Source organism: Rutilus rutilus, assembly GCF_951802725.1.
Source record: "Rutilus rutilus genome assembly, chromosome: 18".
Classification (NCBI taxonomy): domain Eukaryota; kingdom Metazoa; phylum Chordata; class Actinopteri; order Cypriniformes; family Leuciscidae; genus Rutilus; species Rutilus rutilus.
In genome coordinates this window covers 23,043,767-23,070,449 of record NC_140231.1, presented here as the reverse complement: position 1 = coordinate 23,070,449, position 26,683 = coordinate 23,043,767, and the positions used below count along the sequence as shown (strand labels likewise).

Sequence of the window (26,683 nt, the reverse complement as noted above, 5' to 3'; positions counted from 1 at the left end):
TCGACTGCAAGAAGAACTGGAGCGCGTCACAAATGAAACGAAACTCAGAGTACAAGCTACTTGCCTCACAGACATGAGAAATAGGCATATAGAAAGCTTGAAATTTTAAACTAACCAATTTAAATGAACTAAATACTCTTATGTAATCCAAATGAAAGGTGCATTTCTCTCTAGGCGCGCACGCGTTCACTATACTGCGGAGATGACGAGTCGGCAATGTCAACTTCATCTTTGCTGCCAACACTGACTCAGAAAACACTAGTTTATTAATAAACAATTAAAATGTCTCCCTGCTTTTTTCCCAGACACATTCAAAATCAATAGGCTACTTTTGGGGGGAAAGTGACTGGACTTCTCTATCTAGACTTGTATCTAATGACCGGAATATCATAGAGACTTTGGGGTGGGCTCCCTTAACTCAACTATATCTTGACCACCTGCAACTGCATAGCAATGTACTATAAACATAGCTAGCTACCATCTTGGCTGCTTTTAAGTATTTCATAGTACTCTGGCTCTCTTTCTGTTCTTTTGGCTTGATCATCCAAAGGTGAATATCTCCAGCACAAACTGTCAAGTAAAAACGGCATCATTGTTTACCTGTGTGTGTGTGTGTGTATAACTCTCAGTTGGAATTGCTGCAAAGTTATCACAACCTAAATGAGGCCCTATTCTGTTTCTCAGGGAGAGGAAACAGCTGAAGCCTTTTTTTTAAGTCAATGAGGAGTGTTTGACAGTTTGTTTCCAACCACCCATTAGCAGCCAATATGATACAACCACTTGCTCTGTTAGCTTTTTAACTTCCCTGTTTTGATCTGGTGAAAGTGACCTTGATTTTTGTGTTTTGGATGAAATCATCTGGGGATCGATAATAAAACTCAAGCTTTATAGCATAGCGGGCCTTTGAAGGTGTTTTTTGAGCATTCTTTTAATTAAAATGCCTGCGGCTTGTGCAATTTTTAACTTTTTAACTCCGTCATTAACAAGTGTTATTAGAATAATATTAGGTGGTCCAAAAATGATTTTTCTATGATCTATTCTTATAAGACTTTCTCTCCTTGTCTACTTAAAGTAGGTTACCCTGTTATATGACCTTTTTCTAACTTGAGCTATATATCAGGATTATGTACCACATTCCTTAGTTTAGTTTAGAGTTATTTCAAAGGTGTATTGTTGTAAATTGGATCATATAACTTTTTTCTTTTTTTTTTTATATTGAGAGAACCCCTAGAGCTTCCTTAAGTGCACTTCTCTAAGTGTGTGTTTGATAAATCTAATAAAGCATGTTCATTGGCAATACATGTAATAAACAGTATGTGATGTATAGGCCTATGTAAACTATATATAGTTTAAAGTATATATATATGTATGTATGTATGTATGTATGTGTGTGTGTGTGTGTGTGTGTGTGTGTGTGTGTGTGTGTGTGTGTGTGTGTGTGTGTGTGTGTGTGTATGTATATATGTGTGTGTGTATATATATATATATATATAATATATAAAAATGTGTATATGTATGCATGTATATGTGTATATATATGTGTATATATATAAAAATGTGTATATGTATGCATGTATATGTGTATATATATGTCTGTGTGTGTAGGGATGGGAACCTCTCCATAGGAATGAAAGAACCTCTCTATATACATTCTATGGACTAACAATCTCATCTCAAACAAAATCTGTTTACGTTGGGTGTTAGCTTGACCGTGCACCATAGTTCATATCAAAATAACTTTTCCATTTTAGGAGATGTGTTGGTTGTTGGTCTGATACCACCCGTCATGTCCCTAGAGGCCTATCGGTGCTGTTGCGTGTTGGTAAAAACTTAGTCCAGAAAAGGCAAAGCATCTAAGACAGTATGCTCAGGTTATTTGAAGTTCTTTCCACCCAGAACATCCTGTGAAAAGATTCTTCGTCATGCCCGCTCTTTCATAAAATTGATTTACACATCAGGCAGATTTAAACAGACGCCATCTCAAATGACTAATAAACGTCAAGTGTTTTAGCATGCTCAAGTATCCAACGCCTTATTCATTAAGAGATTTGTTTAGAAAAGATTACGGTATTTACATTTGCTCTTTTCCTAGTAGCAATTACTAAACCCTCCTCTGTTTGTGGAAAGAATGAAGCTGAGTCTATTTTTGTCTACGTCAAAGTCAAACCAAAATGTTTCAAGCTGCTGATGCTGTTCATTAACCGCAGTGCAGGTTTTATCTGAAGATGTTGAGGTGGTCCTACTACGTGTCTTAAAAAGGACTGGATGAGATGAAGCATTGCCATAATTCTTGTGATATTTGGTTTTGTAAAGCTTAAGGACTTAGCAAGTGCACCTTAAAAGGGTTCTGAGAAAACTGTTGAAATTTAAACCCATCCAACCCATGATAACATGGTTTGTACTGTTTTCTTTTTAGATGAGTGATGTATTTTTGGCCTTCATTTCATCCCTTGAAAGCACAATCCGTTATCGTCAATTGCCAAGCCATTAACTGTTGAGATGATACTTGATACTTGCTTGCTTGGGGGTTCATGGTTTTAAATTGGCACTGTGCCTTACAAACATCGTTTGAAAGTGTAATGGCACCTTTGTTGTAATCAGTGTTAAAGCTTTTTTTGGATCCACAGAGCCTGACTTGCTTTGCTTATAGGGATCCATGTCCTTTCTCCTGAATTGTTCTTGCTCTTTTATTGCTGCTTGATTATGTTCTTATAAATTTGAAATGTCATGACATGTTGACATGTTGTTTTGGATTGCTTCGAGCACTGGATTATCTCTATCTAACAGCATGTTTTTGTTTCCTTTCAGTGGGTGATAAAGTTCCTGCTGACATTCGCTTAACTTCAATCAAGTCAACGACCCTGAGGGTGGACCAGTCCATTCTAACAGGTGAGAACAATGGCATTGCCTCAAGTTGTGTACAAAAATGTAGTCATACTAGGCTTTGAGTAGGTAAAATTACTATGGACATTGCAGTGTTTTATCAGCAACAGGATTTAATGTCACAGTCTGGAAATTCTGTTTTTAATAAATAATGAATCCCATATAACAAAATCAATTCAGAATCTTCTACTTTGAAATTTTGTTCTTAGTTTGTATTGAGCCAGGAGGTTAATCTATGATGTTGTGGTCAAACATCTTTATGCTAATTTGCTGGCTTCAGTTCATCGAACTTTGTTAGACAAGAATAGACGAAATTGCTTCATGCGTGCTTGCGTTTCCGCTCTCCTGGGTTCACATGCACATGAATGGAAGTAAATAGAGTCCAAATAGTATTTGTTCTTTGTGCCCTTTTTTTTTATTACTTTTTGATCTAAATAAAGGAAGAAAATTTGACATTGGCTTTCGCACCGGGTAGTTCTAGGAACTAGCCACCAGGGTGGTTCCCCAAGATCTAATAGTTCCCTAAGGGCCTTTTTCCTGGTTGCATACGCACCGCCAGTAGGAACTCTGAAGTGACGTAAGCCGTGCTTGTTGTTGCGACTTTTTTGACGGAGTGGCTGACTTTTATTTAGATGGTGCTGAGAACGCCAGAGCCTGAGGACACAGCGCTCCTATTTTCCATTAGTTTATGATCTGTTTAACAGTCCTGTCTTACGTTATTAGATATAATGTTGTACAAAAATAGATGTTATACAAAAAGTAGACAGTATATTAAAAAGTATTAGCATTTGCCGTGTGGTTGATGCCCAATATCTCTAGCTGAGCAGAAGTGCATAATCATGTTTTGCTTGGTCCAAAGCCGTGTTGGATTTTCTCCTTTGCGTAAAGGTTAAGAGTTCCATCTTTCACCATTTTCCATGTTCGTAGAGTTAATTTGTGGAGTAAATATATAGGCTATAATCTGTGTGTACATGGCTTTTTTTAAAATGGTGGGCGTGTGAGTTTGGCCATTCAGCAAACAATTACATCACTGGTAGTTTCTATTGCGCTGGGTTAGACCCTACTCTGAAGTAGGAGCTAATTGAGTTCCTAGAACTAAAATCGTTCCTAGTTCCTGTGGTGTGAACACACCAAAAAGCGAGTAAGGCTCAATCCCAATTCACCCCTTGCCCCTACCCCTCTGTTTTGCGCGTTCCCGTGAATTGGTAGGGTTGTCTTGATTCTCTTTTGGTTGGAGGGGTAGGAGTAGGGGGAAGGGCCAGATAGCCCTTGAAACGAAGATTTTTCGGGACCACACTTCAAACGAAGGGGTATGAGAAATGTACCTGCATACACCGGCTACAGAGGCAACATAGCTGCCAATAATCATTTTCTTTGTCACATTCAATCTTGTGTCCATATTTACAGTCATGTTCTTCAAAGAAACGGTTGCAAAAAAATCGTTAAAGTTCGTTAACAATATGACGCGTGTAAAAAGCAAAAGTTTGAAGCTAAGTGGATGGATAAACGCCTCATTTGCGCCGCAAGACCTCCAGACGCACGTAAACGCGTCTTTACATTGAAATCACTCGCGCAAGACGCTCTATTCGCGTTTGGTGTGAACGTAGCATTAGGCGTCGAAGATATCGTCATCTCCGTTGTTTTCTGCGAACTTCAGAAGAAAAATGCAAAAACAAAATAGCTGTAAGATGCGCAAGACTCACGCAGTTGTGATGACTACAGCTGACGACGGTATCTTGGAAGTTTGTGATAAACATTGGCGCATCTCCTGTGACGTAGGCGCTAGCGACAACGTATAATGACTTGGTGTCCCATTTCTTAGGGGAATATTTTCACCCCTACGCCTTGCCACTCTGTTTCAAGGGGCAAGGGTAAGGGGTAAGCGAAGAGGTATAAAATAGAATTGGGATTGAGCCCAATTCCGCCAATAGTTCTAGAAACTATGAAAAGGTTCCTCCTGTGCAAAAGCCCCTATACATTGAATATCCACAAATCAATATTTTTTTACGCAGGTGTAATTTTTTATTTTTTTTCAGCCTTCCTAATGCTTTATGTTCTTAGCAAAGACATCACAATCTTAGATGTTTTGTCTATTTTATTTTTGTATTTGTAAAATGTCACCGTACCCTTTTATCTCATCACAAAACCACGGTTAAATATAGTTTCTATTGCAGATGCGATTAAGATTTAGCAAAGCAGGGTGAACAGCAGTGCAGGAAACACTGCTGCAGTAAGCCACCTTATAAAGTCACTTCAGTAGTTGATATGAGGTGGAAAAATAAGGAATTTTTCCTGAGAAGGTTCAGTGCTACTTATTTTAAAGGTAGGTCAGCTGTGCCCAGTCTCTGCAGTCCAGTTAGGGGGAAAGACAGAAAGGAAGTGCTCTTGTAGGACTTGCGGGTCTTGCTTCACTGCCTTAATTGGTAACGGCCTGTTTGACTTTTCCACATCTTTTAGCTGCTCCATCCATGGCTATTTTTTGTTGGGATTCTTTGCCATCCTGACCAGAAATGAACCGTTAAAGCAATTGCGCAAATGCACATCAAGGACTTGAATTGGGACACCTGCGTGATGAACTGGAAACCTAATCCTCATTGTGTGGATTCGAGGGCAGTCAAGTAGTACTAGAACTTTGATTTCACCAACCTGTCACGTGTATCTTCTCTTCACAGGAGAATCTGTGTCAGTAATTAAGCATACAGACCCTGTCCCTGACCCTCGTGCTGTGAACCAGGACAAGAAGAACATGCTCTTCTCTGTAAGTCAGACCTCTAATGACTGCTGTCAGCATATTATTTGTGGTGCCTGATAATGCAAGCCTTATTATTACTCTTGCTCATATTTAGGATTAGACAAAAATACAATAAAAACAGTAATATTTTATTACAAATCAAAATAACGGTTTTGTATTTTAGTCTCCTTTCATGTCATTTCTATTATGCTGATTTGGTGCTCAAGAAACTTATTTCTTGACTTAAGGCGTATTAATGTTGAAAACGGCTTAATTTGTGGAAAACATGATTTTTTTTTTTTTTTTTTTTGGATTCTTTAATGAATAGAAAGTTCAAAAGAACAACATGCATCCTTGTCGAATATTATTGAGTATTTAGTACTGAGTGTTGATTTATTTAAAAAGATCTTGCCGACCCACTAACGTTTGGATGGTAGTATAAGTCGTAATATATATTTGAGTATTAGCATCATATCTGTAAAAGTATTTTAACAGATATATTTAAGCAAACAACCACTAAAATGTTTTTGAAGAAATTTTATTATTATCAGTTTTGCACAGATGTGAGGGATTTGTATTAGGGATTTTAAATTATGGTTAAGACCAATATGTTATGTTATGGCTGATATTAAAATGTATAGTTTTTTTTTTCTAAATAATAATACCAAAAAAAATTAGGCAATACATCATAAAACAGTAAAAAAATATTTATTTTTGGATGTTACATTTATTTTAAGATGTTAAATTACATTTAACAATGTTATTCAATTATTAGTATTTTTAATATTTACTTTAAGTGAGTATTAGATGATGGCAAAGGTAATCCGAAAGTAAAAATAGAGGAAATGAGCATGGCACACTGAAATATCCAATATTTCTCGTATGTGTTTGGTACAGCAGCGGATCAGTTACGCACTGCAAACGCAGTATATGTGAAAGCACTATTGCGCGTGCTGCTCCTGCACCGCATACGTACTCCGCACACAGAGTATGTGTGAAACGGGTGTCAGTTGCATGATTTAGAACAAATTTTGTTTCTAGAAAATTTGATCAATAGTAAATTTAATTGGGATTTTAGATTTTTTTTTATGATTGAAAATGATCATAATTTAAAACTCACCTTTTTTTTTTAACTAAACGTTTACAGGGTACCAACATTGCCGCAGGCAAAGCGGTGGGCGTGGTGATTGCCACCGGTGTGAACACCGAAATTGGCAAAATCCGTGATGAGATGGTGTCCACGGAGCAGGAACGCACACCACTCCAGCAGAAACTGGATGAGTTCGGCCAGCAACTGTCCAAGGTCATCTCGCTCATCTGCATCGCCGTGTGGATCATCAACATTGGACACTTCAACGATCCCGTTCACGGTGGCTCATGGATCCGCGGGGCCGTATACTACTTCAAGATCGCCGTCGCGCTGGCTGTGGCCGCCATCCCCGAAGGCCTGCCCGCCGTCATCACCACCTGCCTGGCTCTGGGTACCCGTCGCATGGCCAAGAAGAACGCCATCGTACGCTCTCTGCCCTCGGTGGAGACCCTGGGCTGCACCTCCGTCATCTGCTCGGATAAGACCGGCACACTTACCACCAACCAGATGTCCGTTTGCAGGGTGAGAATGCTGGGAATATTATACACAATTGAAGTGGGCTTGCAGCTTCAGGGCTCATTAAAAATAACTTACAACCTCTGCTATAATGAATTCTGTTTAGCCCATTATTTTATTCCTTGGCAAAAGAGTCTGTAATTGTTTAGGAATTTGCAGGCTGGGGTTCAGCCAAGAACCAAGAGTGATATTACTGCATAGACAATTGGCTCATGAATAAAAATGACATTCATGATGGTATTGATTTAGCACTAGTACGTTACTTGGCCTCAAACGAAAGTCGTGGGAAAGCTGTTAATCTGCAGCTTTGATATTGCCATGATTAATAATTTTATTTAGTTTTATCTTAGTTTCTCATGACCTTGTGTTAGACCACCCCAGGTTTCCTCTGTATGTCCTTTTATGTTGTTTTCCTGTTTGACATGGTTTATTTCTCTATTTCCCCTTCATTGTGTATACTGTATACTTATCTCCTCTCATCTTTTGTCACCCTCCTCATCTGCTCTTCTCCAGCTTGACTGCGAGAGCTGATCAGTATGCGGTAGTCGGTTACTTGCGGTAGTGTTACATAACTGACCGTGTGTGTGATATCTGCCTGTGATCCACAGCAGCGCCTTTGCTGTGGGCTGTACAGTCAAGCATGCAAGCCGAATGTGAAGCGGTTCTGGTTTTAATCAGTTTTGTGTGTGTAAAGGTTACAATTTAGTTGCAGGCTTGCTTTTCTTTTTAATAGAAATTATTTTAAATCTTATGCTTGATTTATTCTGTGAATGCTCAGGATGTGGTTAAACCAAAATTATTTTTACCCTAAATGTCCCGTTTGCCTCGACTGTCTAAAATAATACTATATGGGAAGAGTGCTTCTAAAATTAGCAGCGTTTCAACTGAAGGAATGTAATCTTGTTAACCCTAACCATTAAGCTTGTACTCGTGTTAAATAGTTAACTCGTCTTGCATCGTTTCCACTATAGACACGATTGATACCTCTATCTGTGCCTTATTGAGGTGCAGTTACTTTTTTAAGAGTTCATATTTAGTGGTGGACCAATATGGATTTTTGATAGATGCTGAGAGCTGGGTGCCTATTATATTATATTATATCATATCAGACCTTTTTTAAACACTGTAACCAACAGTGCACTTAGTAATCCGGCCGGTATTTCAGAAAACAGGTTAATTTACCCTCACATACACCCTGAACAGTTGATTAACCCAAACCTTGAATATTTTTTCACATTTCTTGTAGGGTTAGGGTCATGGAAATTCATTAAATAAGTGCATGGAAACATTCTGAAAACCACATAGCAACACAATGGTAAAGACTCAAGACACATAAGCATCATATCAGCATGTTTTGCCCCTTCATTCACCAAAAGCTTTTTCTTTAGGAAGCGTTAGGTTTGATATTGTTTTTCCATCACCTCACTTTTTTTAATTGCTAATATCAGATATATTTCATGTTTAAATGGTTAGTTCGTCCCAAAAAATGTCGTACTGAACCGTAAGACTCTTTAAGAACCAGAAGATCTTTTTGATGAAATGTTAGCGCTTTCCCTCCATTGACAAGCCTACGCAACTACCACTATCAAGCCCCAGAAAGGTTGTTAAGACATCATCAAAGTAATCCATGTGGCTCCAGTCCAGTGGTTTATGAAGTGACGCGATTGCTTTGTTTGCACCAAAAAAAACCATTATTTACCACTTTTTTTACAAAATATGAATCTCCAAAACACGTTCAAGAGAGCACCACAATGCATGCGTGTTGTTGACACGAGAACGGACGTTGTTGCGTGAACGAGATATACAATATTTTGTACTATCATGTCTTTACTATCTTTCTGGGGCTTTAAGTGGTTGTTGCGTAGCTGTCAATGGAGGGACAGAAAGTTCTCTGATTTCATCAGAAATATCTTCATTTGTGTTCCTAAAATGAACGAAAGTCTTACGGGTTTGGAACGAAATGAGGGTGAGCGATTTTTGGATGATCTAACTCTAAGTTTTTCTGCTAAACATGTCTTTCTCCACAGTGCCTAGCGCCTTTGAAATTAGTGCCTGTCTTTCTCTCCCCCACACTCTTCTGTCTCTGTGGTTCGACTGTTGTCCACTGGGTTTTATCACTACAGCAGGAACGCTGTTCCACTTTACCATCCCACTCACTCTCATCTCTTTTATGCTCTTCTCTTCCTTGACATATTGGGGGATCTGATTGTCTTTTGTGCTAAAAATATCCTAAATGCTCAGTTGCTTATGTTTGGGGGGTTTTGGCTAGGTTTTAAGGGCCCGTTGAACTCTTAAGTGAGTGTCATGTAAAGTGTTTACATTTGTAGTGCTGGTATATCCAGGTCAGGTGGAGTAGGGATCTTTTCATGAGGTGCTTTCAAACATCAGAGATCATCTGTGGTGGGATGGCCTGCCACCTGCTGGTTGAGATTTTGTTTGAATTCTTTTTTTATGTCTTTTTTGTTCCAGATGTTCATTGTTGATCAGGCAAATGGAAACAGCTGCTCTCTAAAAGAGTTCACCATTTCTGGCTCCACATACGCCCCTGATGGACAAGTGTGAGTTTTGCTGCCCATGTGCACACTGATATTTCAAAGTGCATGAGACACCTCTGTTTAACAACCTCTTTTTTTAATTCTTTTTTTACTCCAGGTTTCATGAGGGTAAACCAGTGCGATGCTCCCAGTATGATGCTCTGGTTGAACTGGCCAGCATCTGTGCCCTGTGTAACGACTCCTCTCTAGATTTCAACGAGGTTAGTTATTAACATCTTCTGGTATATGCAGCATCCTCTGTTCATCTATAAAAGGCAGCTAACTAATGTGCGGAACTATATTGTCTAGCATACAGCTGTCATTTAATGAATGAATTTGCTTAAATATCATTTAAAAAAATGTTTCCCATATTTTTTGTAATACATATTTTATACAGTATATTATAAAGTATAATACAAAATAGGATTGAATTTTAACATTGGTCATTTGTATTATATAACATGAAAACAAATGTCTGCTTATCAATATTAACCAGAATATTTATATCAGTGGATCCCTAGTGCTTGCGTTTATCAAACAGCAGTTCTAAAGAGTTTCTGTGTATGTCAGGCCAAAGGTGTGTACGAGAAGGTGGGAGAAGCCACAGAGACCGCTCTAACATGTCTGGTGGAGAAAATGAACGTGTTCGACACAGAACGAAAAGGCCTTTCCAAGGTTGAGTTGGCGAACGCTTGCAACTCGGTATGTCAAACATTTCCATCCGCCGATTATGAATTGGTTGCAACCCTAGTGGGTCGTGTGGTTGTGGAAGCCCACATTAATTTCCAAATTTACTTTCTGTGTTTGATGTAATGGCAGCTTTCATCTCTGAGTAATTTCTTGTATTCTTTCTTTCTTTGTCTCAGGTCATCAAGCAGCTGATGAAGAAGGAGTTCACTCTGGAGTTCTCCCGAGACAGAAAGTCCATGTCAGTGTACTGTACTCCCAACAAACCTCGCTCATCCATTGGCAAGATGTTTGTTAAGGTAACGCCACGTTTTCCATGGAGACTTTAGCACTTCAGTATTTCATTTACCTGTTCCAAACAGGATTACTTAACGTTTGAAATGTGTTGTGGTACAACAATATACCTGCAGCTTCCTTAAATTCATTATTTCTGGGTGCAGGGTGCTCCAGAGGGAGTGATCGACAGATGCACGCACATCCGTGTGGGTGGGAATAAAGTCCCTCTGACAGCAGGTATTAAAGAGAAGATCCTGTCTGTGATCCGTGAGTACGGCACAGGACGTGACACACTGCGCTGTCTGGCTCTTGCTACCCGAGACAACCCATTGAGCAAAGAGAGCCTTGTATTGGAGGACTCAAACCGCTTCATTGAGTATGAGGTGAGAAGAGCTTTTTTGTGTTACGACAATCACAATTGTGTGTGTGTATATAAATATATATATATATACGTGTGTGTGTATATTTATATATGTATGTATATGTGTGTATACGACAATTCACCATGACGTCACAACAGTAATAGACCTTAGATAATCTGCACCTTCGGTGGAAAAAGCCGAAGCGTTCCTATGGCAACGCTAGTAAATTGCTTGGAAGGGAGGCCCACCATCGACAGTAAAAATGTAATAAAAAAAAAATGTAATTAAATATAATGCATTTTTTTATCATAATAACAACTGTGTTTAATGATATAAGTAAAAAATATAATAAATATGTAATATAGTAGGCCTACACATAATTAGCAAAATACTCTCTATAGCTCTTTTTTTCTAGCCAAAATAACATGCTATATAGCCTGTCATGGTCATTAAATGGCTTTCCTGAGGTAAATGTTATGTGACAATTGTTCTCCAGCTGTTATATCGACCTTTGCGCGGTTGAAAAACACTGACTGGTCGATAATATGTATGAGGAATATACATTTCGGTAAGTTGCATGAGAAAATGGATGTGTGGCGTGAGAGCGTGTGAAAAGTGACATTTGCGTGAGTCACGGTGAATGCGTGAGAGTGGGCAGCCCTCTTTTACTTCAGGCAGTGACTGGCAATGAGTCTCTTCATCAAAAGAGACAAGTTTACTAATATTAGTCTCGAATTTCCCCGGCGGAAGATAAATGCTCTTCTGTGATTTTGTAGATGGACCGTTTTGAGAATACATGAAGCAGGGTTGGTAGCAGAAATGTAAACGTTGGATGAATCATATAATTTAGGGGATCGTTAAGATTTACTACTTTTGACGACACGACGTCCACTCGCTATAACCTCCTCACCCACAGGAAATCGATGAAACCCCTACACCTTTTGCTGTATATCTGGCAGCGCAACCCCAAACACAACACGTTTTCATCATCGTTTCAACTTTGATCAACAACAATGTTTTTAACTATGTAACTGTTGCTGGATCTCTTCAGTTAGTCAGTAGAAGCCGTTCGCGTTCTGCCACCCGGAAGTTACTCGGTGCCTATTGTTTACAAACATTCTGAAAAGGCCTTTTTTTATATATATATAAAACACACACACACACACACACACACACACACACACACACACACACACACACACACACACACACACATATACACATATATATATATATATATATATATATATATACACACATATATATATATATATATATATATATATATATACACACACATATATATATATATATATATATATATATATATATATATATATATATATATATATATATATATATATATATATATATATATATATATATATGTGTATGTATGTGTGTGTGTGTGTGTGTGTTTTATATATATATAAAAAAAGGCCTTTTCAGATGTCTCACATATATACATATACATATATATATATATATATATATATATATATATATATATATATACACACACATACATATATATATATATATATATATATATATATATATATATATATATATATATATATATATATACACACATACATATACGTGTGTGTGTGTATATTTATATTTGAATTTATTTTATTAATATATTTTATTATAATTGCTGTTTCTCCTTTAGACGGACCTGACCTTTGTGGGATGCGTGGGCATGCTGGACCCACCCAGAGCTGAGGTGGCAGCTTCCATCAAACTTTGTCGTCAAGCTGGCATTCGAGTCATCATGATCACTGGCGACAACAAGGGCACAGCTGTGGCCATCTGCAGGCGCATCGGCATCTTTGGCGAGGATGACGATGTCTCATGCATGGCCTACACTGGCCGAGAGTTTGACGACCTGTCTCCTGCCGCCCAGCGTGAGGCAGTGATCACTGCCCGTTGCTTTGCCCGTGTCGAGCCATCTCACAAATCCAAGATTGTGGAGTTCCTGCAGTCCTACGATGAGATCACTGCCATGGTAAATTAGATTGTGAAATTGTAACAAATAGTAACTGAATGATTTTATGTACAATTTCAATATAAAGTTTGGGGGTCAGTAAGATTTTAAAATGTCTCTAACCTTTGACCATTTATTTGGTCAAAATACAGTAATATTGTGAAATGATTACAGTTTAAAATGACTGGTTTATAAATGTTAAAATATAATTTATTCATTTGATGGCAAAGACGAATTTTTACTATAGTCACTCTAGTCTTCAGTGTCAAATCATGATCCTTCAGAAATCATTCTAATATGCTGATTTGCTGCTCAAGAAACATTTCTTATCAATGCTGAAAACAGTTGCTGCTTAATATCTTTGTTTTCAGGATTAGAACAGTGTTTATTTGAAATTGAAGCCTTTTTTTAAACATTATAAGTGTCTTTACTGTCAGTTTTGATCAATTTAATGCTTCCATTCTGAATAAAAGTATTTCTTTAAAAAATAACTCATTGACCTTCAATATACAGTTGTGTATATTTATGTATTAATATAATTCTTTATTAAATGACTATAAAGATGGAGGAAGGATTTCTTTTAGGTTTATATTGACAAAATCTTTCTCCCTCGACTGACTTGACATGCTGTCTTCATTCCTGCAGACTGGAGATGGTGTGAACGATGCACCTGCTCTGAAAAAGGCTGAAATTGGCATTGCTATGGGATCAGGCACAGCAGTGGCGAAGACCGCTTCAGAGATGGTCCTTGCTGATGATAACTTTTCTACCATCGTGGCCGCTGTGGAAGAGGGTCGAGCCATTTACAATAACATGAAACAATTCATCCGCTACCTCATCTCCTCAAATGTCGGCGAGGTTGTCTGGTAAGGATCCTAACCTTTTGCTAACATTTTTTAGGAATTCATTCTTTTTCTTTTTACTGGTCCGTCGACAGACCATTTCGAGTCAACATAAAATGGCTATTGCAATCTATTTAACTTGTGAAATCTTATGTACCATTAAATATTTTGGGCTTGGTAAGATTTTTTTTACAAAAGAAGTCTCTTATGCTCACCAAGGCTGCATTTATTTGATCAAAATGCAGTAAAAACAGTAATGTTATGAAACACTATTACAATTTAAAATGACCCTTTTTTTTTTTTTTTTCAGCAGCCATTACTTGAAATAGTAAAGACTTTTACACTGATCAAAAGTGATAGTAATTTTTTTTGTAACAATTTAATGCGCCCTTTCCGAAAAAAGGCCCGTTCACATAGAGGACGATAACTATAACGATGAAGATATAGTTCTAAAAATCTTTCTAAATATAAAATAATAAGTCCTCACCACAACTATAACGACACAGAGGAACGATATTGTTTGAAGCAATTTCACAATTATTTTCAGCTGATGAACAAAAACATTGACAGCAGCGGATAACAAAACTGCAGGGCGTTAAAGTTAATCATCTTTAGTTATAGTTCTTGATGTACAACGATTTGATTTAATACTATAAATCATACTTTTGAGTATCAATCTATTTCTAAGTGAAACAGGGTTTTCAGTAAGAGAAACTTATCATTTTTTTATCAATCAATGGGTGTTGGATACCAGAATGGTTATTAAAGCAATAAGCCCTGCAAAGCCGTGACTTACAGTGAATTTAGAACAGCTAAGGGACATTGTCTGCGGAGTGCCTAAAACCCCCTTAGCTGTTCTAAATTCACTGTAAAACACGGCTTCAAGGCTTGCAACACATGCAGCAACAAGGAATTCTAAACTGCAGTTGCACAGTAATACTAATGTAATGCGGTCACAGGTGTATGTTTGTTGAGTAATTTACAACGGCTTCGAACACGTCTCAACCAATCAGAATCAAGGAGCTGAACTATCTGTTTTATAATAAATTATATAAATTATATTGTATTTGTATCTTAATCTTTTTTTTAAATCGTTTAATCAAGTTTTACTATTCATCCTGTGTGCCAAAACGGAGCAAGTCAGTTTCTTTTCAATCTTGTTTTGGCACAATTTAGTCTCCATTCTAAAAACAGTACAATATAAATGTGAAAAAACACTGTGAAATGTATGCCTTGAGCAAACTCAGATCACTGCCAAAGTCCTTTTGACATTCTTCCAGTTGTTATCTAATCGCTTAACTCACTATGTGTATTCTCTCTGGCAGTATTTTCTTAACGGCAGCTCTGGGCTTCCCCGAAGCTCTGATTCCAGTTCAGCTGCTGTGGGTGAATCTGGTGACGGACGGTCTGCCTGCGACCGCTCTTGGCTTCAACCCACCCGACCTGGACATCATGAGCAAACCCCCTCGCAATGCCAGAGAGCCACTTATCTCTGGCTGGCTCTTCTTTAGATACCTGATAATTGGCTGTGAGTGCACCACTGGCTTTATTTGCTACATAATATTTATTTTTTTGTGTGTAAAGAAAGATTTGACATGTTATGTTCTCCATGTCACCCTAAAGGTTATGTAGGTGCTGGTACTGTAGGTGCTGCTGCATGGTGGTTCATTGCTGCTGAAGATGGGCCTAGAGTCACCCTCTATCAACTGGTTAGAAACTCCCCTTACATTTGAATACACTCTTTCTCGATCACTTGCATTCCAATGTCTTAATTCGCTTCTATCTCTGCAGAGCCACTTCCTTCAGTGTGCACCGGACAACCCTGAGTTTGAGGGCCTGAAGTGTGATGTGTTTGAGTCTCCCTATCCAATGACCATGGCTCTCTCCGTACTAGTGACCATTGAGATGTGCAACGCTCTCAACAGGTCAGTGTCGGAAGTTCGCTACAATAAAGGCACTTCTTGTCCCTGAAAATGTCACAATTATTTACATCTTCTATTAAGATTCATCCAATCACAAGCAGTAAGACGAGACAATGCTGTATACACCTGGAAGTCATTTTCTTATAACAATGTTATCTTACCGATATTTTATTGGACTGTTCCACTTTTAATACAAATAGAAAACATTTTTATGAAGTAAGCTCATCTAAGGACTTGTTTAGTAAGATTTTACCAGAAAGTTTTTAGAAATTGTATCATGTGTTAATGCTAAAAATCTTGTATAATATTAATTGATGAATATTACTGATTTTATTTTATTTTTTTTACATGGGTTTTTATTTTTATTGTATATAGAAACTATATTTTTGTAATCCAGTTTTTGTCATGAAGATAGATAGCCATAGATGCTGACATGGCATTAAATAAAACTATGCTGAAGTGATCTTTACAGTTTACAATTGTACTGTACAGATAGTGTAGTTACATGCATTTTCAATGAGTACTGAATAGAGTTTGACATTTTGAGGAATCACAAATCTTTTTATACCCTATTTATCCTTGTATTTGGCTGTGTCCAATTACAATCATATCAGCTAAAATGGATCTTAAAGGGATAGTTCACCCAAAAATGAAAATTGTCATCATTTACTCACCGTCAAGTTGTTCCAAACATGTATGAATTTCTTTCTTCTGCTGAACACAAAAGAAGTTCATGGGTAACTCTTTGGTTACCCATATTCTTCAAAATATCATCTTTTGTGTTCAGCAGAAGAAAGAAATTCATACAGGTTTGGAACGACTTGACAGGTTTTAACAGCATAACTGGTGGATTATGTAAATATGCAACCAGTCAATCAATTTCACAATGTTATCTTCTTGATGTCCTGTCGTAGTGTTTCAGAGAACCAGTCTCTGCTTCGCATGCCCCCCTGGGATAATGTGTGGCTGCTAGGAGCCATCTGCCTCTCCATGTCCCTCCACTTCTTTATCCTTTATGTGGAGCCCCTGCCGGTAAGATCAATTTTCATCAATAAGATCATCAGTGTCAGTATATTGGTTCTTTTGTTTTTTTGTTGTTGGTTTTTTTGCAGTCTTTGTAGAATCTAATGTTTTTTTTTTTTTTTTTTTTTTATAAATATTTTTTACTGTATAAACTCTTATACAATTAAATTACAATTAAAAACATTATGCAATACAATTATGCAATTGAGACTTTCTCTTACAATTCTGACTTTATCACACAATTCTGAGAAAAAAGTCAGAATTGTGAGATATAAACTCACAATTATGTGGGGGAGAGAAAGTTGCAATTAACTATGTTTTTTAATTCTATGGTTGGTTACTGTTTACTTTTATTTGTATTCATATTTTTAACATTTCTTTATTTGTGAAAAATACTATTATAGGATTTCAGAATCAAGCAATCTAAAGGATAAATCTTTAATTTATTAAGTTTTTTTTTTTTTTCGTATTTTCACATTTATTTCCAATTTAGGAAATATTATGTAAAATAAATATAAATTTAATTTCAGCGATTTATGCATGTATTTCTATCTTAAAATAGTTTGATATCATAAGCAAAAAAAATGTTTCAATGCTTTTGTGTTCTCTCGCTATTATATAGCTTAGGAATTATATTGTATGCAATTCACGGGCATCAAAGAGCCTCTATCAATATGCGTGGTATCGCTTTTTACCTTTGCTTTCAAATTTGTGATCAAGCGTACTCTCTGTATAGGAAGCAGCTGTACTGACCACTAATTTTACAAGATAAGATGTTTGTCAGTGATGCTCAGGATCAGTTGCGCACCAAATCCTCTGCCATCATCCTGTCAGTCACCTCTAATTGCTATCATCTCATATTAAGTGAAATCCACAGCATACCACAGCAAGCCCATGTTCCTTTAGAATGCTCCGTAGAATGCGTTATTCATTTTCCATGCTTTTCCAAATTCAAAATTGGGCTTTGGGCACATCCCTAATGTTTGTGTAGTGACTCTACCCTGGGCTTTCTCTACAGATAATCTTCCAGATCACGCCACTGAACGTGACCCAGTGGCTTATGGTATTGAAGATTTCCTTGCCCGTCATCTTGCTGGATGAATTGCTCAAGTTTGCAGCCAGAAACTACCTGGACAAGCCCAAAGACCTGGACAAGCCCAAGGGCATGGCCTGCTCACTCAGCACCTGCACAGAGGGCATTTCCTGGCCCTTCGTGGCTCTCTCACTCCCCTTGGTGCTGTGGCTCTACAGCATTGACACTAACTTGGCCGAAATGTTCTGGTCTTGACTGAAATGAGCATTGATGTGTGTAGATGGTGTGTACGTGTGTCTGTATGTGTGGTTGTGCGTTTAAAGTGTGCCTCCGCAAACAGCGAATGTGTACGAGAAGGACAGGATTAACACAAAAATAACCTTAAGATAGAAATATAACTTTTTTTTCTTTTCTTTTTTTAAACTGTCCGTTGGTGATTGAGGAGACCGTACAGACCTGAAGTCTTCAAGTATTAGTGACCATTAATATTCTTTTTGGACTTCTTGTTGGTTTCTTTTGTTATTGCGTTTTAAATTAATCATTTGTCTCGTCTATTTCAAACCAGTAACAATAATGGTAATATCCACTTTGTTTTCCCCCATATCATGTGTTCAAATTGCTGAATTGAGAAAAGTGCTTGTGTACAGACATTTAACACTATTTTATGCAATGGTTCATTTGTTATTATTTGTTCATTTTGCTAACAGAGTAGAGCAGGTTGGGTAGAAAAGAGAAAGAAAGAGAACAAGACAGAAGAACTGTTTACTAATGTTTACCTTTGTGTCTTCGGCGTGAATATCGCTCAGAGCCAATGGACAAGCATGGTGTTGCAAAGCAGCATGGGAAAGAGAGTATGGGTCTGAACGTTTGAATGCTTCATGGTCAAATCCTCAGATGAAAGCTGCATGTTCTGTATTTCGCATGCATTTTGTGTGGTTTTTTCATTTATGATTTGTACCTGTATGTCTTTCCCTATGTGTAATAACTTGCATTTTTATGGTGATACATTTTGTTTCCGCTATTACCTGACACGTTTGATTAGTAAAGCCAGTTTTTCTGCACTAGGCAGAGTACAGCTACCTCAGGACTGTCAGATTAGACTCTCTCTGGTTGCTTCCCTCCCGCCCCACACACACACACACACACACACTCACACTTAGCTTTACACCGCCTGTACACATTACTGCATGAGGCGTGCCTCTGTTTGAAAACTCAGATTATTTTGGCCCCAACCAATCTGTTTTAAGTTCTTTTTTGTGTGTGTGTGTTTGTTTTCACTGTATTTTATAATTGAATGAACTTGCATTAACTTAATTTAGAGGTTTTCTTTTCTTTTGTTGTGTTGTGGGGTGGGGTGGGTTGGACAAAAGATGTAAATGTTACCGTTTAGTTGGGTCCGAGATAAACAAGTAGAAAATTAAACAAGCAAAGGTTTAGGTGTTGCATTCAAAACATGAATTTTACAATGCAAAACCAAAATGTTTCATGCTACCTTTTTTTTCTCTACTTTTAAGAAAATGCACTCATGAACCATTTGAATTAAAGTGCGTGTCTTCATTTTACTAGCTGGTCTGTTCCTTCCTGCAATGCAGCACGGCAAGTTTTAAGAGCAATTATACTTGAATAAATGAAATTAATGTACAGAGATTTAGTTACATAGCTGAGCACAAGATTGACAGCTGAGAGGGGTTTCCTTGTGAAGCAGCCTCTTGTTCGGCCCTCACCAGCCAGTCTGGTAAGACGGGCCTGTATATTTGTACACATATATCCGAACGGTACAAAGTTTTTTTTTTTTTTTTTTTCTTTAAACTGAGCTTTCTGGCATTTAGTTGTCCATTGCATCACACTAATTGCTTGCTGAAATGGATGCATGTCCCTGACTATGCCCTTGGTGTGGTATTCTGGTGTCAGTATTTTAATAAACAACCATGCACATTCCCTTAAGACCCGTTCACACCAAGAACGATAACTATAACGATAATTGTAGAGTCCACAACAGCGGACGATATCATTCTGTTTATTCAAGCGAGCTGCAGCTTTGTTGTGTACCACTTCAAATGCTCGAGCTCTTTAACCCAGGACTGATTCTGATTGGTTGTCAATGATTTTATCGTTCTGAAAGTGAATCCAACTATATCGTTTTTCGGTGCCGTTATAGTTGTGGTGTGGACCTTGCTATTCTTTTATTTTTAGAACTATATTATTATTGTTATCCTTCTTGGTGTGAACGGGCCTTTATTAGCATTCAGTGGTCTTTCATTTAAAAGTTTTGTTCACCCAAAAATTAAAACTCTGATTGTGTTTGGCGGAAAGAAGAAAGTCATATACCCCTAGGATGGCTTGAGGGTGAGTAAATGATGGGGTAATTTTTGGATGAACCGACCCTTTAAGAAAGTGTCACTGACGTTGCCACTACACATTCCTCCATTCTTTTCACCACACGTTACAACAATCCGAAGCCTCAAGTTTTCTGACAATGGACCAACCCTGCTACGTAACTGCTAAATTCCTACTACGACTACTGCGGCTGTTTATAGCTGCACTTAACACATGGCCATATCAGCTTGAGTACATTCCACTGCAATATATGATGTTTTTAAGAAATATATAATATATTGTAAAGACTTGATGGTCAAATTACATGTAAGCATGATTGTTTTCTTTACCCATATAATTTCAGTCTTGTCTCTGAATGAAATGAATAGACTTCACCATTAGTTTTTATTAGAATGGTCCGTACACTGTGGTCTGACTTGCTCAGGAACTGAACTTGGATGTTGGCATAAATAAGAGTCAAATGTAAACACTATTGCCTTTTTTTTTTTTTTTTTTTTTAATGTTGCCTTTTGTATCATACTGACAATTATTTACACCTTATACTTGGTTATATGCTAAATGTTTATTTAGTGCACTTAAGCATTTCCATTTCATTCTAAAACATTAAAAAAAGTAAATGCTAAGTAGAATCTGCCTCTGCTTGTGTTGGGAAACCTCAGGCTTCTGTGTTGTGCATGTCTTTTTTGAGTGGCTTCATTTAGCCGAATATCAGAACCTGCATGTTGAATGTGCAGTTCAGAGAAAATAGCCACCATTGCGCTGCAGATCATGACATGTAAGAGTGGACTCAATAATAAAACTCAATAATGATGAATAAATGACAGAGAGATGAGAATAATAAGTGTGTATGGAAGCAAGCAGCAGCAGCATCATCAGTCTTCTACCATGCATGACAATGTCTACCATTGCCTATTGCTGATGCAAGGAGAGTTTGCTGCATTTTTTTCTGTGTAAATTGTCATAGTTTTATATACATGTATTATATAGTATAATGCATGCCTTCAGTTGTAATTAGCCAAATCATTTGATCTATATTTATATAGCAACTTGCTGTGTACATCGCTGCTAAATGTATGATATGATTAAACACATCATTTTACAAATAAACTGCAGTTAATTTGACCAATGCTGATGTTCATGCTTTGTGTTTCTCCATGTGTATCTGTTAGGAAAAGCCATTGAATAAATTAAAAATATATATATTAAATGATGGAGTAGGATTTTCTTTTATTACTCAGTCTATTATGCAAATTACCTGAATCAGTGCCATTGGCCAGCAGAAAAAAAAAACAGATTCCAATGTGGCCAGTATGTGCCACTTGTTCTTGGCCCTAAAATAAACAAATAAGACATTCATTTATATGTGTTGCCGTAAAATTATATAAATAATAACGATGTGTTTGTTGAAAGAAGGCGATTTTCAGTATAGAGATGTCCTAGCAGTCTCTTACGGCTGTAATGTCTAAGATTGAACACTTGAAGGCGTCAGAGACAAAATGTGGCGCTAGAATATGGTCCAATTACAATGACATCATCTTATTTCTCATGTAAACACAGCTGCATCTTTTATGTAACCAGTGACCAAAATCTGTTTAATTGACAATAGCACTGAACTGACATAATTATGAACTGCATAATTTTCCTGTTATCCCTGTACAGCTGTTTTGAAACAATCTGTTGGCCTATTGTACAAAGCGCTATATAAAAAAAGGTGTCGACTTGACAATAGCAATATTTCAAAAAAGAAGAGAAAGGTTTTATTTTTGCAAATTACATATTGTTGCATTATGTGCTGCTTGAACCACAGCTCGTGATATCTCTATCTAATTTTTTATAGATCTATATGTAAAAAAAAAAAAAAAACATTGAAAGAAAACATGAATTCTATTTAGTGCAATAACAAGGACATTACAAAAAGTGACAGCATGTCAAAGCAAATAATATTTGCAATACAGTAGTTATATTGTGCGTTTTCCTTCTCTCATAGTTAAAAAGGCTGTACGTGTATGTAAACGCGACTCTTTTTATCCGATTTTCAGGTTCAGACTGCATTCCTCCTAACTCATGTAAAAAGTCTGATATTTAAACCACGCCACACACATACTACAATCTCCCTGACCTATGCGGTGAAGCAGCCTGTCTCTTTAAATCGAACCCATGCTGGGAGAGCTGTCAATCATATGTCGTAGTCCCGCCCCTTCCTGCAGCAGCAGCAGCAGCAGCGGTGTCTCGTTCACACGGAGGCATTACGTACAGCAGACTCACCAAATATGCACAGTCTAATTATCCGCGACAAAATGGGATAATCGTGAGCGTCTTCAGAGAATTGCATCAACGGGAACTAAAAGAACAATCGAGGAGAGTGATTTTTTTAAAACCTTCAATCTACACAGACGTAAGCACAAAGGGTTTTGGGCATAATGGTGATAAAAGAGATATCACATTATCAACGCAGGACAACTGGAATACATCGCCACATACACGACCGGACCTTATAATTTGTTTATGGCGACCAGCTTAATTTGAAAAGCTTTTAAAGGAGTATTTTGTTTATTCCGTGCGCTCTGGAGAACAGATGCTGTCATTGTGCTGGGGACCGAGATTTGTGCGCGTGATATTCTGCAAGTGGTCTCGTCGGAATGGTGCGCGAGATGAGAATGCGCGTGCCTTTATTGTTTCCGCGCGATATGCTCAATAACGGTCGTTCTTCTGTCGTTGAACAACTCGACAACGACGACAATTTTGGTACAGAAAGATTGAGACTTCAAGTGACAATTCCAGGGAAATCATGAACGATGTGTTTTGTAAACATTTGTATTAAGTGTTATTAAAGAAATATCGTTTATTATGAACGGGCACTGCCGACTTTTCATACTTTCATCAGATTTGCTTTTCTTCGGCTAAATTCCACTTAGTTGGAGCTACTTGACCGTGTGTTTCTGACCAATTTGATATTTTCAACCTGAGAAAACACAATGGTGGAGCCTGTGGGTTTCATTGAAGCCTGGAAAGCACAGTTTCCAGAGTCTGAGCCTCCGAAGATGGAGCTAAGATCTGTTGGGGGAATCGAACTGGAACTAGAGAAGTGCAAAGCATCCATAAGACGTTTGGAAATGGAGGTGAACAAAGAGCGCTTCCGGATGATCTACCTTCAGACGCTGCTGGCCAAGGAGAGAAAGAGCTATGACCGACAGAGATGGGGTTTCAGGAAGCCACCTCACATGACAGAAGGGGACCCACAAGCTGTTGGGGCCGATTCCCAGCATCTCCATGCACAGGAGCACGGACAGTCAGAGCGCAGCAGGTTTCAGCCTGTGGGGGAGACCAGAGTGAAACCACGACCACCCCCTGCCAGAAAGTCAGCCTCCCATGGCGATGGATTGGAGCTTCAATCGTCATTTGAGGCACACCAAGCAGGGCCAGTCAGTGAGACCGATGGGCTCTCACCGTCCACACAGAGGGGCGGAGTCTCCCCTCGCAGGCCCCATCCACCCCCTGACAAGGAGCTGCCCTTGGATCCATCCTCGAAAGACAAGCCGGGCATGGGGCTTGGGGTGGCTGCATTACGTTCAAACTTTGAGAGGATCAAACGAGCCAACTCGCACTCAGCCAGCGAAGGAAAATCAGGCCATGAGAAACCGTTTTACACCAACGTTGAGTTTCATCATGACAGGGGCCTAGTAAAAGTCAACGACCGCGAGGTCTCGGACAAAATCAGCTCTCTTGGGAACCAAGCCATGCAGATGGAGCGCAAAAGGTCACTTCATTCACTTCCGGGCAACCTTGCTACAGTCGCAGGTGATCTACGCACCAGGCCTGTCTATAGGGGGCGCTCTACTGAAAGCACCTGCGGATACGATGCAGAGTATGAAGACGGCGAACCCAGTCCTCGCTACAGCACTGCGAGACCGAACGGGGCCAAACCACCACCGCCGCCATGGCAGCCATCAGATTTCCAGCCATATACTAGTGTTTACGTCGGAGGGATGATGTCAGGAGATGGTGGTGATGGTAGGGTCACTATGAGGGACCATGGAGGAAGCGACGACCATCTTCTCACCTGGCCCAGGAGGTCTTACTCGCCCGGAAGTTTCGAGGACGTGGGAGGCGGAGGAGGCGGCTACACGCCAGACTGCAGCTCCAACGAGAACCTGACGTCTAGTGAGGAAGACTTCTCCTCGGGACAGTCCAGTCATGTGTCGCCCAGCCCTACGACAGCGTACCGCCGCCCACTCCGAGAGAAGAGTCGCTCGCCTTCACAGAACTCCCAGAATTCTCAGCACTCGTTTGACAGCAGCAGCCCCCCTACACCGCAGACACAGAAACGGCACCGGCAGCAACATGTCGTGGTGTCCGAGGCCACCATTGTAGGCGTAAGGAAAACAGGACAAATCTGGCCCCACGATGGAGACTCTATAGCCTCCAGTAGGGCTTCCCATGACAACAGTTACCATGGAGATCTAGGTAAGTCATGATTATTACTTTTACATGTTGTTGTTCTTCTTCTTCTTTTTCCCCCACAGGTGAAGCGGTTCCTAACAAATATCGAATGTAACAAAAATGAACGGTTTTAGATTAGCAAAATTGGTTGTTACTGTAAGACTGTAAATGAGAGATAACATCACTGATGACGTCATTGTTAATCTGATACACTGGGTAGCAATTTGTAGCATGGCTGAATAATAGCAACTCAATGCTTTTGGCCAGACACGCTCCTCTTGGAGTGCAAATGAGTGGGCATCTTGCGTTTTTCTGCATTCTTGACTCAGTGTTTCTGTTTTATATCCCTTTATATTTTGCTTGCTCTTCCATTAAATCCCTCATCTGTCATTTTCTTCACTTCCCTTTCCAAGCTATTGTCTACTTTTGTTTCACGCTCTGCCTGTATTGGTCAGACACTGTGACGGCCACTTGCTGCGGTTAGTTAATCCGGCCTGATGTGTCTCATATATAAAGAGGTAATTAACTAAACAAGCTAATTTATGATCATGAGGTCAGAATGTGCGTGTCAGAGTTTGTTTCTTTGTACAGGACACGAGCTAAGTAGCTTTCACTCATGTCACATGCTGCTGTGGAAATCTCCCAATCAGGACAAAGACCTATTTGGTGAATAAATATGGTCATACGTAAATACCTTGCTTTTATTTTTATGGTACTGTATGTTAATGCAGCGATTTAACAGACTTTGGTGTTTGTAAGGAAAAATAGTAAGAAATCATTTGATTTCTGTGAGTTTCAATGGAGCGTGAAGTCAGTGGCGCCACGTGATACATCTCCTTTGAAATTCTGTAGTCGAGTGTAGGCAAAAGAAGGAAAAGTGAGCAATTTCACTGTTCTGTGTGATTTGTCTATCCACATAAAGCAATATGATTAAAAAAAATGTGTCAGAAATTAGTTCTGTTGTAAGAGAGTTTGACTCATGCCATCTAGCTGGCTAAGATAGATTAGCCTAGGTTTTGTTGAATTTACAAAAATGCTTGCGATAATCTCGAAAGCATCAATAAGAATGTGTCAAAAAGTAATGTTTATAAGCAGTATAATTTTCAGCTCATTGCAGATTTTTTTTGTTAATAAAAAATTATTTTAGTGAGCCAATTTTTTTTCAAAAGATGTTTTTTTTACCCTAACCCTAACCACAATTGGCAAAAATTGTGCCGAAAACTAAAGAACCAATCACTATGTTTTGTATTTGACTAATTTGCATCTCAGAAAACCAAATTTAAAGGGATAGTTCACTTTGAAATAAATTTTTGATATGTTTTAGCTTACCTCAAGGGCATAGGTGTCTTTGTTTCCGCAGTAGTTTCAATTTTGATATTTTTAGGTCAAACCGTTCTTGTCTGTCAGTCATATAATGCATGTCGATGGTCACTGGCTCAAAACACAAGCACAGAGTCCAAATTAAAACAATTCCCCATCGTCCAAATGAAACAATTCCCCATCATAAGTACACATTGATGGCCTAAGACACGAAACGAGCGGTTTGTGTGAGAAAACGAACAGTATTTATATCGTTGTTATCTCTTGAAAACAGCACACGTCCAAATGATCTGACGGCGCGGGCGGGTATAGATATATACATAGATGTCGCCTTGGCTACGGTTTCGTTCCAATGAACTGCAGTAGCGAAGGCGACATCTAGTGTATACATCTATACCCGCCAGCGGGCGGGTATAGATATATACACTAGATGTCGCTTGGCTACGGTTTCGTTCCAATGAACTGCAGTAGCCAAGGCGACATCTATGTATATATCTATACCCGCCCGCGCCGTCAGATCATTTGGACGTGTGCTGTTTTCAAGAGATAACAACGATATAAATACTGTTCGTTTTCTCACACAAACCGCTCGTTTCGTGTCTTAGGCCATCAATGTGTACTTATGATGGGGAATTGTTTCATTTGGACGATGGGGAATTGTTTTAATTTGGACTCTGTGCTTGTGTTTTGAGCCAGT

The 26,683-nt window shown here is 38.6% G+C and overlaps 2 protein-coding genes across 3 annotated transcripts in view; both read left to right on the top strand.

Moving 5' to 3' along the window:
- The window catches only part of atp2a2b (ATPase sarcoplasmic/endoplasmic reticulum Ca2+ transporting 2b), a 38,507-nt gene extending 19,056 nt beyond the window's left edge, over positions 1 to 19,451 (top strand). For both annotated transcript variants that reach the window (XM_084387007.1, XM_084387006.1), the window contains 15 exons: positions 2,809 to 2,889; positions 5,556 to 5,641; positions 6,762 to 7,226; positions 9,690 to 9,778; positions 9,873 to 9,975; positions 10,325 to 10,456; positions 10,621 to 10,740; positions 10,882 to 11,100; positions 12,755 to 13,090; positions 13,715 to 13,935; positions 15,237 to 15,439; positions 15,535 to 15,620; positions 15,703 to 15,836; positions 16,748 to 16,865; positions 17,875 to 19,451. In XM_084387007.1, coding sequence (XP_084243133.1) covers positions 2,809 to 2,889; positions 5,556 to 5,641; positions 6,762 to 7,226; positions 9,690 to 9,778; positions 9,873 to 9,975; positions 10,325 to 10,456; positions 10,621 to 10,740; positions 10,882 to 11,100; positions 12,755 to 13,090; positions 13,715 to 13,935; positions 15,237 to 15,439; positions 15,535 to 15,620; positions 15,703 to 15,836; positions 16,748 to 16,865; positions 17,875 to 18,144 — 2,663 coding nt within the window. In that variant the 3' untranslated portion in view covers positions 18,145 to 19,451. The remainder of the gene's footprint in view (positions 1 to 2,808; positions 2,890 to 5,555; positions 5,642 to 6,761; positions 7,227 to 9,689; positions 9,779 to 9,872; positions 9,976 to 10,324; positions 10,457 to 10,620; positions 10,741 to 10,881; positions 11,101 to 12,754; positions 13,091 to 13,714; positions 13,936 to 15,236; positions 15,440 to 15,534; positions 15,621 to 15,702; positions 15,837 to 16,747; positions 16,866 to 17,874) is intronic.
- A 2,988-nt stretch (positions 19,452 to 22,439) lies between these two features.
- bcr (BCR activator of RhoGEF and GTPase) overlaps positions 22,440 to 26,683 on the top strand; it is a 63,255-nt gene continuing 59,011 nt past the window's right edge. Inside the window, exon 1 of the mRNA XM_084387004.1 lies at positions 22,440 to 24,690. Coding sequence (XP_084243130.1) covers positions 23,202 to 24,690 — 1,489 coding nt within the window. The 5' untranslated portion in view covers positions 22,440 to 23,201. The remainder of the gene's footprint in view (positions 24,691 to 26,683) is intronic.